At 42.4% G+C, this 14,022-nt stretch overlaps 2 protein-coding genes across 2 annotated transcripts in view; one reads left to right on the top strand and one right to left on the bottom strand.

Moving 5' to 3' along the window:
- CADM4 (cell adhesion molecule 4) overlaps nt 1–14,022 on the bottom strand; it is a 337,519-nt gene that overhangs the window by 257,830 nt on the left and 65,667 nt on the right. The gene's annotated exons all lie outside the window — the stretch shown is intronic.
- LOC143766959 (uncharacterized) lies at nt 3,670–13,570 on the top strand. The gene is given in 3 exon segments (XM_077254978.1): nt 3,670–3,848; nt 11,916–12,114; nt 12,476–13,570. Coding segments are annotated over 3 exon segments (825 nt in total). The 3' UTR covers nt 12,923–13,570.

Below are 14,022 nucleotides of genomic sequence, written 5' to 3'. Positions count from 1 at the left end.
GAGGTAACTAGGTAACTGAGGATCAGTAATGTAATGTATGTACACAGTGACTGCACGAGCAGAATAGTGAGTGCAGTTCTGGAGTATAATACAGGATGTAACTCAGGATCAGTAATGTAATGTATGTACACAGTGACTGCACCAGCAGAATACTGAGTGCAGTTCTGGAGTATAATACAGGATGTAACTCAGGATCAGCAATGTAATGTATGTACACAGTGACTGCACCAGCAGAATACTGAGTGCAGCTCTGAGGTATACACTGTGTTCCAAATTATTATGCACAAAGAGTTTATGAGTGATAAGGTTAGAATTTTTTTGTTTGTCATTTAAACTGATGGTGATGTGTGACAGGGCTCTTTATTTCACTGAAAGCAATTGCAGATACCTGTGCACATTAGTTTGGCAGGTGTGTCCAAATAAAGGCAAGACTACTTACGAAGGCTGTTCCACATTATTAAGCATCCTACATTTTTTGCCAAAACGGGAAAGAAAAAGGATGTGTCGGCTGCTGAGAAGCAACAAATTGTGGAGTATTTAGGTCAAGGCATGACTACAATCAACATTGCCAAGACACTTCATCATGATCATCGCACAATCAAGAAGTATGTAGCTGATTCCCAGCACACACGTGTGCGTGGTGATAAGGAAAAATTGAGGACTCTTTCCAACAGGCAATTGCGTAAGGTTAAAAGAGCAGCAGCAAAAATGCCTTGTCATAGCAGCAGACAAGTTTTTGAAGCTGGTGGTGCCTCCAACGTCCCCAGAACAACAAGATGCAGTCCCCAGAACAACAAGATGCAGGGTCCTTCAGAGATTTGCAGCTGTGCGTAAGCCATCCTGTCGACCACCTCCATCCACTGCACACAAGCAGAAACGGCTCCAGTGGGCCAAACGATACATGAAGACTGACTTCCAAACTGTTTTGTTCACCGATGAGTTCCGTGCAACTCTCGATGGTCCAGATGGATGGAGTGGAGGATGGCTGGTTGATGGACACCCCATGAAAACACGGCTAAGGCGCCAACAAGGAGGAGGTGGAGTAATGTTTTGGGCTGGAATCATGGGGAGAGAGATTGTCGGCCCCTTTATGATCCCTGAAGGGGTAAAGATGAACTCCATAATCTATGTGAAGTTTCTAAAACAACACTTCCTGCCATGGTTCAAGAGGAAGAACCGTGCTTTCCGCAGCAAGATCATTTTCATTGCATGATAATGCACCGTCTCATGCTGCAAAAAACACATCTGCATCTCTGGCTGCTATGGGCATAAAAGAGGACAAACTTATGGTGTGGCCACCATCTTCCCCTGACCTCAACCCCATTGAGAACCTCTGGAGCATCATCAAAAGGAGTGTCTATGATGGCGGGAGGCAGTTCACATCTAAGCAACAGCTCTGGGAGGGTATTCTGTCCACATGCAAAACAATTGGAGCAGAAACCATCCAAAAACTGACAAATTCAATGGACGAGAGAGTTCAGAAGCTTCTTTCGAACAAGGGGTCCTATATGCAAATGTAACATCGCCTAGAATAAAATGTTCACTTGAAAACTGTTTGATTTCATTTAGTAATAAGCTGATAATGCTTATAACTTCATGCATTTTGATTGTTAATTTGTTTTTAAAAAGATACTGTTTTCATAGGCAGTTTGTTCCAAAACATTGCAATTATACTAGAATAGTAGATGACTGGAAAATAACAATGACTGCAATTCAGATAGGTAATTTAGAGAAAATATGAGGAAATATTATTTGCTTAATAATTTGGAACACAGTGTAATACAGGATGTAACTCAAGATCAGTAATGTAATGTATGTACACAGTGCATGCACCAGCAGAATAGTGAGTGCAGCTCTGGGGTATAATACAGGATGTAACGCAGGATCAGTACAGGAACAGTAATGTAATGTATGTTCACAGTGACTGTACCAGCAGAATAGTGAGTGCAGCTCTGGGGTATAATACAGGATGTAATGCAGGATCAGTAATGTAATGTATGGACACAGTGACTGCACCAGCAGAATAGTGACTGCAGCTCTGAAGTATAATACAGGAGGTATCTCAGGATTAGTAATGTAATGTATGTACACAGTGACTGCAGCTCTGGGGTATAATTCAGAATGTACACAGACGACCAAAACAGGTTTGACTTTCTGACCTTCAGACTCCATATCTCACCATGCACTACAGCTTTGATCGTGAGACTACCATCATTTTATAGACAATCATCTTGGATATCTCATAAATAAATTTGACTTGTAATTATTTAGCATGTGACTAGTTATGCAGATTATTGTCATGTCACTGCATTGTTACTGGTTTGTTCCTAAACATCTAAATTTTAATTTTTATTATTTTGTAAATCCACCTTTGGCTTTCAGATTCAAGCATGTCTCGACTGACCTCTGATGCCAGATCTTCTACACGTTCCCAAAGTTGGTGCATACTGGTCGCCTCACTTGGGTCTGTATATAGCTTTTTCTTCATCTCTACCCACAAGTGTTCAATTGGATTGAGGTTTGGGGACTGTGAAGCCCAATTCAGCACCTCTACTCCATGGTCACTGAACCATTTCTTCGCCAATCTCAACATATTCTTTGTGTTGTCCTGCTGGAACACTATGTCGTCCTTTTCATACTCGTAGTACTTGAGTGTATGAAGTAACTCGTCTTGTAGGACACTCTCATATACCTCCAGCATTGAGACCGCCATTGATCCTGGTAAAGTATCCAACACTTTTGGCTGTGAGACAACCCTATATTATCAGGCTTCCTCCACTGAACTTGACAATTTCTTCAATATCTCGACCCGCTAGCCCCTTTATCCATTGATTCGTCCAAACCCATCAGAGTCTATTCATTTTCGAACATATATTTTTCGAGCACGCCAAAGTCACTTGGTTAGCACATGAGCATGCTCTGATGACCCCTAATCCGAGCACATTCTCTCATCACTATTGTCTATATATAAAGATAAAATGGTCCTCAAACATGGACATGTCCGGTAAGAACAGTTTTGGCATTTTACCATTTGTCTCTGGGCATTTAGTGCTCAATCATACAAATTTTGCCTTTTTTTGCTAGAAAAACCCAGATTTTAGCACTTTCCTCTAATGGGATAGATGTCTTTTTCCTTTTGGCAAGCAATATACAGGCACAGCTGAGACTAAAAATACAGCCATATGAGCAAGGGGTGAGGGTCCTCCGGAGGACTTCCTAGAAATCCAGCGAAGTAACTCCAATTACCAGATTGACTGTCGCTTGATTAATAGCAGCGTGAGGTCATTCCATGACCATACACATTGCCATATGGGGCCAATTGACTGATCGTAATGTAATTTTCTCACTGTGTGCGGTCAGCATTGAGCAGCGAGGGTCGAACTTTGGCCAGAACAGGAATTATCATGCTGGAACTTTTAGTTCTGTAGCAGAAACCAAACTTCAGGTTACATAGAACGGCTAAGAAAAATGTCCAGCATGAGCCAATTCCGAGTGGTATACATCACCATATGACATGGTTATTAATTTGCCGTGAAGAGCGCTCTGGGTTTGTGCAGAAAAATAAAATCTAAAAACAAAGCTAACGGGAGATGGAATTAAGAAGAGCAGGAAGAAGAAGCTTTCAGAGATGTACAACGTATCCTTCCAGTAGCAACAGCAATAAAATCCATGAAGAATGAAGAGTCCCCAGGGGACAACTGGGAGGAAAAAGAGCAACTTGGATGCTGGAGAGGGAGAAGAATTCTAACACAAAGAACTTTTCAGATGGTACGTGACGAGAAAGCACAGGGCACTGAGCAGACTAGGTTATCCTCAGAAACCGGTGACGAGCAGAAATCCACACAGCGGTAATTGCTCATCCCTCAGCTAACAAAACTTTCTCTGCACAGTTCTCGTAAGGTTTGCATTTTCTTTTTTTTACAAGGTGGAGCTACGAGAAATATTATTTAGGAGACTAAAGTGCATTTGAACAGCAAGGTGGCTTATTGTTGAAGGGAAATAGAGAGAGAGAGAAAAAAAAAATCTATAAATCTTCAGCATAGCGAGTGTGAGCTAGCTGAGTGTGACCTGAGCGTAAGTGTGGACGGCGGTAAGTGTGACTTGTGATTCAGTGACTTTGGAATCAGGGAGTTTCCAAGGGAGGAATTGCTGTCTGTTTTTTTTGTTTTGTTTTGTTTTTTTTTTTTTTTTAATACTTTGTATTTATTTTTAACTAACGTTTGTGTGGTGCAATCCCAATTAGGAAATGTGCTCCACTATTGTTAATGCCATCCAGTGCACATCTTGCCACATGTATGCAGTCCTTGATCAGCCGGTCGAGGGTGCATACTGCTGTGCGAGATGTGAGCACATTGTGCATTTGGAAGCCCAGATTCTGGATCTAAATTTGCAGCTGGCAACACTGAGATCCATAGACAATATGGAGAGGAGTCTTCTGCTCACTGAGCAGACGCTCAATGGGATAGATGAGGGGGGAATGGTAGGATGGAGCTGCAGGACAGTGAGGCAGTTAGCTGGGTGACAGATAGAAGGCGGGGTAGAGGGAAGAGTGCCAGGGAGGCTAGTCCTGATCTGGCACACCCCAATAAGTTTGCTAAGTTGGCAGATGAGGGGGTGCCAGTACAGGGGTAGCACTGCTGCAGCCAGGCATGTCCTCTGAAAGCCGGAGGAGTGACTGCTCCAGTAAGGAGGGAAATAGGAGAGCAGGGCAGGCCAGACAGGTGCTGGTAGTGGGGGACTCAATTATCAGGGGAACAGATAGGGCAATCTGTCACAAAGACAGGGATCGTCGGACGGTGTGCTGCCTACCTGGCGCTCGAGTCCGACACATCGCTGATCGGGTTGACAGGTTATTGGGAGGGGCTGGTGAGGACCCAGCGGTCATGGTGCACATTGGCACAAATGACAAAGTTAGAGGTAGGTGGAAGGTCCTTAAAGATGATTTCAGGGAATTAGGCTGCAAGCTGAAAGCAAGGACCTCCAACGTGGTATTTTCCTAAATACTGCCTGTACCACGTGCCACGCCAGAAAGGCAACGGGAGATTAGGGAGGTTAATAAGTGGCTCAAGAATTGGTGTCGGAAGGAGGGGTTTGGGTTCCTGCAGAACTGGGCCGACTTCTCAGTTGGCTACAGGCTCTACGCTAGGGACGGGCTGCACCTCAATGGGGAAGGTGCAGCTGTGCTGGGGGAGAAAATGGTTAGAAGGTTGGAGGAGTGTTTAAACTAGGGATTGGGGGGGAGGGTATTCATTTTATAGGAGGGGAAGATAGTGCAGATAGAGACCTGGGCACAAATAAGGAAGTTGGGGGTGGTGGTGGCATGGGGGGTGGGGTTAGAACAGTTAATAATTTAAGAAAGAATAGAGGTACAGAGAGGAACATCAAGTGCATGTATACTAATGCTAGAAGCCTCGCCAACAAAATGGACGAATTAGAATTAATGTTGTTGGAGCATAATTATGACATGGTGGGGATATCTGAAACATGGCTGGATGAGAGCCATGACTGGGCTGTTAACTTGCAGGGTTATAGCCTTTTCAGAAATGACCATACAGATAAGCGAGTGGGTGGGGTGTGTCTATGTAAAATCGACCTTAAAACCCATCCGGCGTGATAATATAGGCGAATCTAATGAAAATGTAGAGTCCCTGTGGGTGGAGATAAGGGGAGGGGGAAAAAATAATAAATTACTGATAGGGGTTTGTTATAAATCTCCAAAAATAATGGAAGCAATGGAGAATATCCTCGTAAAGCAAATAGATGAAGCAGCGACTCAAGGAGAAGTCATTATTATGGGGGACTTCAACTACCCTGAAATAGATTGGGGAACAGAAACCTGCAGTTCCAGTAAAGGTAATCGGTTTTTGACAACTATTAGAGACAATTACCTTTCACAACTGGTTCAGGACACAAGAAGGGGGGGCACTGCTAGACCTAATATTAACCAACAGGCCAGACCGCATATCAAATATAAGGGTTGGGGGTCACTTGGGGAATAGTGATCACAAAATAATAAGTTTTTATGTCTCCTTTAATAAGATGTGTAGTAGAGGGGTGACAAGGACACTAAACTTCAGGAGGGCAAATTTCCAACGGATGAGAGAGGATCTTGGTGCAATTAACTGGGACGATATCCTGAGGCATAAAAATACACAAAGAAAATGGGAGACGTTTATTAGCATCCTGGATAGGACCTGTGCACAGTATATACCGTATGGGAATAAACATGCTAGAAATAGGAGGAAACCAATATGGCTAAATAGAGCTGTAAGGGGCGCAATAAGGGACAAAAAGAAAGCATTTAGAGAATTAAAGGAAGTAGGTAGTGAGGAGGCATTAAATAAATACAGAAAATTAAATAAATTCTGTAAAAAGCAAATCAAGGCAGCAAAGATTGAGACAGAGAGACTCATTGCCAGAGAGAGCAAAAATAATCCCAAAATATTCTTTAACTACATAAATCGTAAGAAACTAAAAAATGATAGTGTTGGCCCCCTTAAAAATAGTCTGGGTGAAATGGTGGATGAGGATGAGGAAAAAGCCAATATGCTAAATGACTTTTTTTCATCAGTATTTACAAAAGAAAATCCCATGGCAGCCAATATGACTAGTGATAAAAATTCCCAATTAAAGGTTACCTGCTTAACCCAGCAGGAAGTACGGCGGCGTCTAAAAATCACAAAAATTGACAAATCTCCGGGCCCGGATGGGATACACCCCCGAGTACTGCAGGAATTAAGTACAGTCATTGATAGACCATTATTTTTAATCTTTAAAGAGTCCATAATAACAGGGTCTGTACCACAGGACTGGCGTATAGCAAATGTGGTGCCAATATTCAAAAAGGGGACAAAAACTGAACTCGGTAATTATAGGCCAGTAAGTTTAACTTCTACTGTGGGTAAAATCCTGGAGGGCATTCTAAGGGATGCTATACTGGAGTATCTGAAGAGGAATAACCTCATGACCCAGTATCAGCACGGGTTTACTAGGGACCGTTCATGTCAGACTAATTTGATCAGCTTCTATGAAGAGGTAAGTTCCGGACTGGACCAAGGGAACCCAGTGGATGTAGTGTATATGGACTTTTCAAAAGCTTTTGATACGGTGCCACACAAAAGGTTGTTACATAAAATGAGAATAATGGGGATAGGGGAAAATATGTGTAAGTGGATTGAGAGCTGGCTCAGGGACAGGAAACAAAGGGTGGTTATTAATGGAGCACATTCGGACTCGGTCGCGGTTAGCAGTGGGGTACCACAGGGGTCAGTATTAGGCCCTCTTCTTTTTAACATATTTATTAATGACCTTGTAGGGGGCATTCAGAGTAGAATTTCAATATTTGCAGATGACACTAAACTCTGCAGGGTAATCAATACAGAGGAGGACAATTTTATATTACAGGATGATTTATGTAAACTAGAAGCTTGGGCTGATAAATGGCAAATGAGCTTTAATGGGGATAAATGTAAGGTCATGCACTTGGGTAGAAGGAATAAGATGTATAACTATGTGCTTAATTCTAAAACTCTGGGCAAAACCGTCAATGAAAAAGACCTGGGTGTATGGGTGGATGACAAACTCATATTCAGTGGCCAGTGTCAGGCAGCTGCTACAAAGGCAAATAAAATAATGGGATGTATTAAAAAAAGGCATAGATGCTCATGAGGAGAACATAATTTTACCTCTATACAAGTCACTAGTTCGACCACACTTAGAATACTGTGCACAGTTCTGGTCTCCGGTGTATAAGAAAGACGTAGCTGAACTGGAGCGGGTGCAGAGAAGAGCGACCAAGTTTATTAGAGGACTGGGGGGTCTGCAATACCAAGATAGGTTATTACACTTGAGGCTGTTTAGTTTGGAAAAACGAAAGCTAAGGGGTGATCTTATGTTAATGTATAAATATATGAGGGGACAGTACAAAGACCTTTCTGATGATCTTTTTAATCATAGACCGGTGACAGGGACAAGGGGGCATCCTCTACGTCTGGAGGAAAGAAGGTTTAAGCATAATAATAGACGCGGATTTTTTACTGTAAGAGCAGTGAGACTATGGAACTCTCTGCCGTATGATGTTGTAATGAGTGAGTCATTACTTAAATTTAAGAGGGGACTGGATACCTTCCTGGAAAAGTATAATGTTACAGGGTATATATATTAGATTCTTTGATAGGGCGTTGATCCAGGGAACTAGTCTGATTGCCGTATGTGGGGTCGGGAAGGAATTTTTTTCCCCATGGTGGAGCTTACTCTTACCACATGGGTTTTTTTTGCCTTCCCCTGGATCAACATGTTAGGGCATGTTAGGCTATGGGTTGAACTAGATGGACTTAAAGTCTTCCTTCAACCTTAATAACTATGTTACTATGTTACTAATCATTCATGAAAGTAAGCCAAAGCCATCAATTCTGGAACGACCATCCAAAGAGCATGGTGGTGTCCCAACATTTCTCCCGATAAATGAAGTCAGGGCAAAGCCACCAATTCTGGAATGACCATCCAGACAGCATGGTGGTGTCCCATCATTTCCGCCGATGGCTGAAGTCAGGGTAAAGAAGGATCAGGCAAGTTGGATTTCAACATGCCCAATTCTTTGTTCTTAATGCTGATGTTTGAGGTATACAGTGGTATCTTCTCCAAGGAGGAAACACTGTACTATAATAGCGTGCGACTATAGAAGAACCATATGTATGATGGCATATTATGGCTGTACATGTTGTAAGGGGAAACATTAGGCTGGATCATGCCCTGTGCCTACACTATAGGGCATAAATGCATCAAATGAGGAATAAAGTGGTCTATCTAGTGTCACCACTGGAGGTGGCTACTCAATAAGCCAATGTCTAGCCCTGCAAACAAAATAACCAGCTGTCTCCACAAGGAGAAACACACCCTTCCCCCCCCAAAAAAAAATTGTACCGAAATAAAACATTTATTCATTGTACAAAGCACACTACTGTCTTTGATAGGCACAAACGACAGGTACCAAGGGCATAAGGACCAGTAGCTAAGTGGCTGTCCCAGTGTAACGTGATGCGGGATGGTTGCAGTGGGCAAGTTACTAATCTCTTCTGCCCCGACACGTTACATGATGGTGGGGGTCCTGGCTGGGTGTTTTCACTTGTGCTATGGGGGCACTACGCCCTTGGAGACCGCATGTAACCGATAACTTAGGCTGGCCAGGACTAGATGTTTGACAGTTCATTGAGGGAGACCACCAGTCAAAAATAAACTTTTTACTCAACGATTACTTGGAGGGAGGTTATATACAGTAGATGGCCGATACACAACTTGATGAACGTTTCCTATGGAACATTTTTCACACAAATTCCTTCTTCTTTTCTCATTTGTCTTAAATTTTCACCATTCCTATCGACTTCACCACAGCCCAGCTCAGTACTACAGTCCAGTTAGCAAGAGTCCTATTCTCAACCCGAAGTTCCGCATCCTATTCCCCTTAGGGGAGCTACTTTGCCACTATGGCTGGTACTTATCTTTTCTGTCTCTGACTATCTGGAACTCCCACCCGGGGCACACTCTTCGGCTTATGTACTTTGTCCCGTCTAGGCCCGTTACCTTGGAGTTATAAATTTTGGGCCATATTGCTTGGTGTAATAAGACTTGACCAATCTACGTTCGATCACTTGGTTCTTTCGGTCACTTTTCTTTTACTTTCTCCTAGGATCTAACTATCTTTATCTTAGTCTCCTCTCATATTAGGGACACCCACGTCATGCAGCATTGATCAGACCTTAGGTCTGCCTTCTGCGCACTCTGGACCCTTTCTAATGTCTTAACACACTGTTTCTTAACTCCAGTCCTCTAGACCCACCAACATGTCATGTTTTCAGGATTTCCTTGGTATTGCCCAGGTGATAATTTGCTCACTTGGTCAAGCATTAATTCCATAACCTATGCAATACTAAGGAAATCCTGAAAACATGACCTATTGGTGAGTCTTGAGGACTGGAGTTGAGAAACACTGATCTAACAGGAAACTGTCTCTGTTCCTTCAACTTAACCCCTCCCACTCTGGGCCAGCCCCAAACTCAACTATCACTTTCCCATTTACCTGTTGCTGGGCAGAACACAGCTTCGTCACTAACAATACAGATTAATACACAAACATCATTAACGCATATCACTATTCACATCACAAAATATAATAATACACTTGTTCTTCAAGGAGGAACATGGCAATATGTCCATCTCCTTACACCAGGAGAATAACAGTGTACCAAAATATATGCCATTACTTACATTACAGGCTGGCAGTATTATTATATCACCCAGCGCTGAAGAGGAAATCGCTGCAAGGTGTTAATATCTCAAGAGCATAAAAAGGAATCGTATCTTAGCTGAAAGGTTTACGAATGCGATACCATTTATCTTTAAATGCAATGACCTCACCCTCCAAAAAAAAAAAAATTCCCATAATCCCATTCAGTATTTCTAAGCCTGAGCACCTGCCAGGAATTACAGCGTCCACGCTGCAATAAACAGCTGCAATCAGCCACAATTGTACCCTGATTTCAGCCCTATTCTGCAGAAATTCAATGGCTCATCGCCCCGTGGAACAGGAGGGGCTGGCATATGGAGGAGGTTGGCGCCCTAGGACTATGGGATAATTGCAGTATAGGCATAGGCACACTGGCATCCTGGAGGATCGGAGAAAACATAATAAGAAGAGAACACAAAATATATTTAAAAAAAAAAGCATAAAAAATAAAAACAATGCTTTCCACCTAATTATTTAATCCATTAATTGCCCGAGGGTCCACTTAATGAGCAAATAATAAACGCCTATCGCTAGGTCTTTTAAGCAATTTCTGCATCTTGATTATCAAAGTGGCGCAGACGTGATCTCCGAAGCATGATGGACAGGTGCTAAGTGGCATCAAAGTAACTGGAGGCTGTGAACTGGGATGTGATACGTCCCATTAAAATACAAAACATAGGCCTGCTCGCAAGATGGCACGACAGGTGGAAAGCATCCGGATACATCATACTTAGCCGGACTGCACATGTCGAATACAAATAAAAATTTTTAACAATTTTTTTTACAATTTGGATAATATGCATAAATATATAACTGGGATTTAGGTGGTGGCACGGCGCCAGAATAAATTTGCACAAATTATTTTCATGCAAACGATTGCAAATGGGATTCCTCCTCCTCCGCTAATGAATAAAATGACTTGAAATCAGGCCCCCTTTGGAAATGGCGGCTCACAAAGGGTCTGTTATTCAATCAGTCCAGATCTGGCAATGTATCCCCACCGCACTAGTAAATATATCGCTCGCAGGAATGTATCGACAGTAGAGCTCTTCCATAACCCATATAATTGCCTTAATGTTGACTGCTGAATAACCTCCCTGGCACACGGCCTGCTAATAGGAGGGCGACAGGAGCGACTGCACTGTTCAGCAGGAATCTATGGGAATGATGGGTGGAGGGGGAAATTCAAATATAGATTGTAAAAATAGTGATAAGAATAACAGAATGGTGTAATAAAATATTAAATTACGCAGAGCAAAATGTGTGAAAGAAAATGTAAATTACATTTGCACAGCACACATAAAAAAATACCATAAAATGGAACATAACATAAAATATTGATATGACTATGTAACAAGACATTAAATTCAAGGATAAAGTGGATAAAGGGATTAAAAATAAAAGGGGGGTTCTACTACATTTAAAGTTTGTGATTGAGGAATGAAAAAAAAATATGCAAGAGAGGAAAGAGAGAAGGGGAAAGTGAGAGAGCAAGAAGGGAGAGAGAGAGAGAGAGAGAGAGAGAGAGAGAGAGAGAGAGAGAGAGAGGAAAAAGAGGAAAGAGAGAGGAGAGAGAGGAAAGAGAGAGGAAAGAGAGAGAGGAAAGAGAGAGGAAAGAGACGAAAGAGGAAAGAGAGAGAAAGGAAGAGAGAGAAGGGAAGAGAAAGAAAAAAAGCGAGATAAAGAAAGAGAGATAAAGAAAGCAAGAGAGGAAGTGACAAAGAAAGACCGCGACAATGACCGCAACAAAGAAAGACAGCGACAAAGAAAGCAAGAAAGCGAGAGAAAACGACAAAGAAAGCAAGAAAGAAAGCGAGAAAGACAAAGAAAGCGTTAAATAAAGCGAGAGAGAAAGCAAGAGAAAGCGAGTGACAAAGAAAGCGAGAGACAAAGAAAGCAAGAAAAAGAAAGTGAGAACGAAAGAAAGCGACAAAGAAGTGAGAAGGAAAAAGAAACAGGGAGAGTGAAAATGAGAGAAAGCAAGAAAAAAAAAAAGTTCTTAGGCTGGTTTCACATTTGCGGTTGAGTCCGCAGCGTATCGTCTGCAACCGCAAACAAAAATGCCTGCAAACGCATGATAACGTAGCGTTTTTTATCCACATCAGCTTACGCATGATGGCAAAAAAAATGCAGCGTTTGCACGCGTTTTTACATGCGTTTGTGCATGGAGAGAGGAAAGAGTGAAGGGAAGAGAGAGAGGAAAGAGCGAGGAAAGAGCGAGGAAAGAGCGAGGAAAGACAGAGGAAAGACAGAGGAAAGACAGAGGAAAGACAGAGGAAAGACAGAGGAAAGACAGAGGGGAAAGAGAGAAATGAAAGAGAAGAGAGAAAAGAGAGGGGAAAGAGGAAAGAGAGAGGAAAGAGAGAGAATAAAGAAAGAAGGGAAGAGAGAGAAGGGAAGAGAGAAAGAAAGAAAAATAAAAAAGCGACAAAAAGCGAGATAAAGCAAGAGCGAGAGAAAGCGACAAAGAAAGACAGCGACAAAAAGACCGCGGCAAAGAAAGACCGCGGCAAAGAAAGACAGCGGCAAAGACCGTGGCAAAGACCGCGACAAAGAAAGCAAGAAAGCGAGCGAAAACAACAAAGAAAGAAAGCAACAAAGAAAGCAAGAAAGAAAGAGACAAAAAAAAGCGTTAAATAAAGCGAGAAAGAAAGCGAGATAGAAAGCGAGAGAAAGCGAGATAGAAAGTGAGTGACAAAGAAAGAAAGCAAGAAAGACAATGAAAGCAAGAAAAAGAAAGTGAGAAAGAAAGAAAGCGACAAAAAAGCAAGAAGGAGAAAGGAACAGGGAGAGTAAAAATGAAAAAAAGCAAGAAAAAAAAAGAGTTCTAATCACATTTGCGGTTGAGTCCGCAGTGTATTGTCCGCAACCGCAAACAAAAATGCCTGCAAACGCATGATAACGCAGTGTTTTTATCTGCATCAGCTTACGCATGATGGCAAAAAAAATGCAGCGTTTGCACGCGTTTGTATGTGTTTTTACATGCTTTTGCACTTTTTATGCGCATGTGCTTGATATTTCCAGGAGGACGTGTCTAAATCAGTTCCTGGACATGCGCAGTATGAAGTACGCAAGTGCATCGAACGCATGCATAAGCAAAGACATGCGTACGCATGGTGTTCCCAGACAGTAATGCGTTTTTTTAACGCACTCATCCACATGCGCATATTTGACGGAAATTTGCCGGCTCCAAAATTGCAACATGTTGCATTAGCTGTGCCTCGCTGCACACCGCAAAAAACTGCATGTGTAAGCAAACACAGGTGAACGCATGCAAACACATGCACACGCGTCTACAATGTTAAAGATAAGAAATGAAGACACATGCGGATGTATGCGTCCGAAACGCTGCGGACTCGACAGCAAATGTGAAACCAGCCTTAGTCGGGCAGGATGTGAAGGCTGCAGTTGTCACAGCTGCCACTGATTGGCTGCATCTCATCTGTCACATGACATTGTGGCCAGTGAAAATGGAGCGATGCAGATCCAAGAGGCGAGTACAGTTAGTTTTTTTTTTTGTTTTTTTGCCAATCCATCAGCGTTTTCAAAGTAACCCCATTGTTGAAGCCTGCCTGACAAATTCATAAAATTAGGACAGAACTGTACTCTAGTCCCTGACTAGAGTAACATTTCTGGCAAAGTCAAAAGCAGGTGCAAGATGTGCCTAATTCATTAAATAGCATGCACCAGTTATTAAACTTGACGAGTCGTACTAAAGAATGAATCAGGGGCTCGTGTGT

Source organism: Ranitomeya variabilis, chromosome 4, assembly GCF_051348905.1.
Source record: "Ranitomeya variabilis isolate aRanVar5 chromosome 4, aRanVar5.hap1, whole genome shotgun sequence".
Lineage (NCBI taxonomy): Eukaryota > Metazoa > Chordata > Amphibia > Anura > Dendrobatidae > Ranitomeya > Ranitomeya variabilis.
Note: the sequence above shows the minus strand (reverse complement) of the source record. Positions and strands in the feature narration are given on the sequence as shown.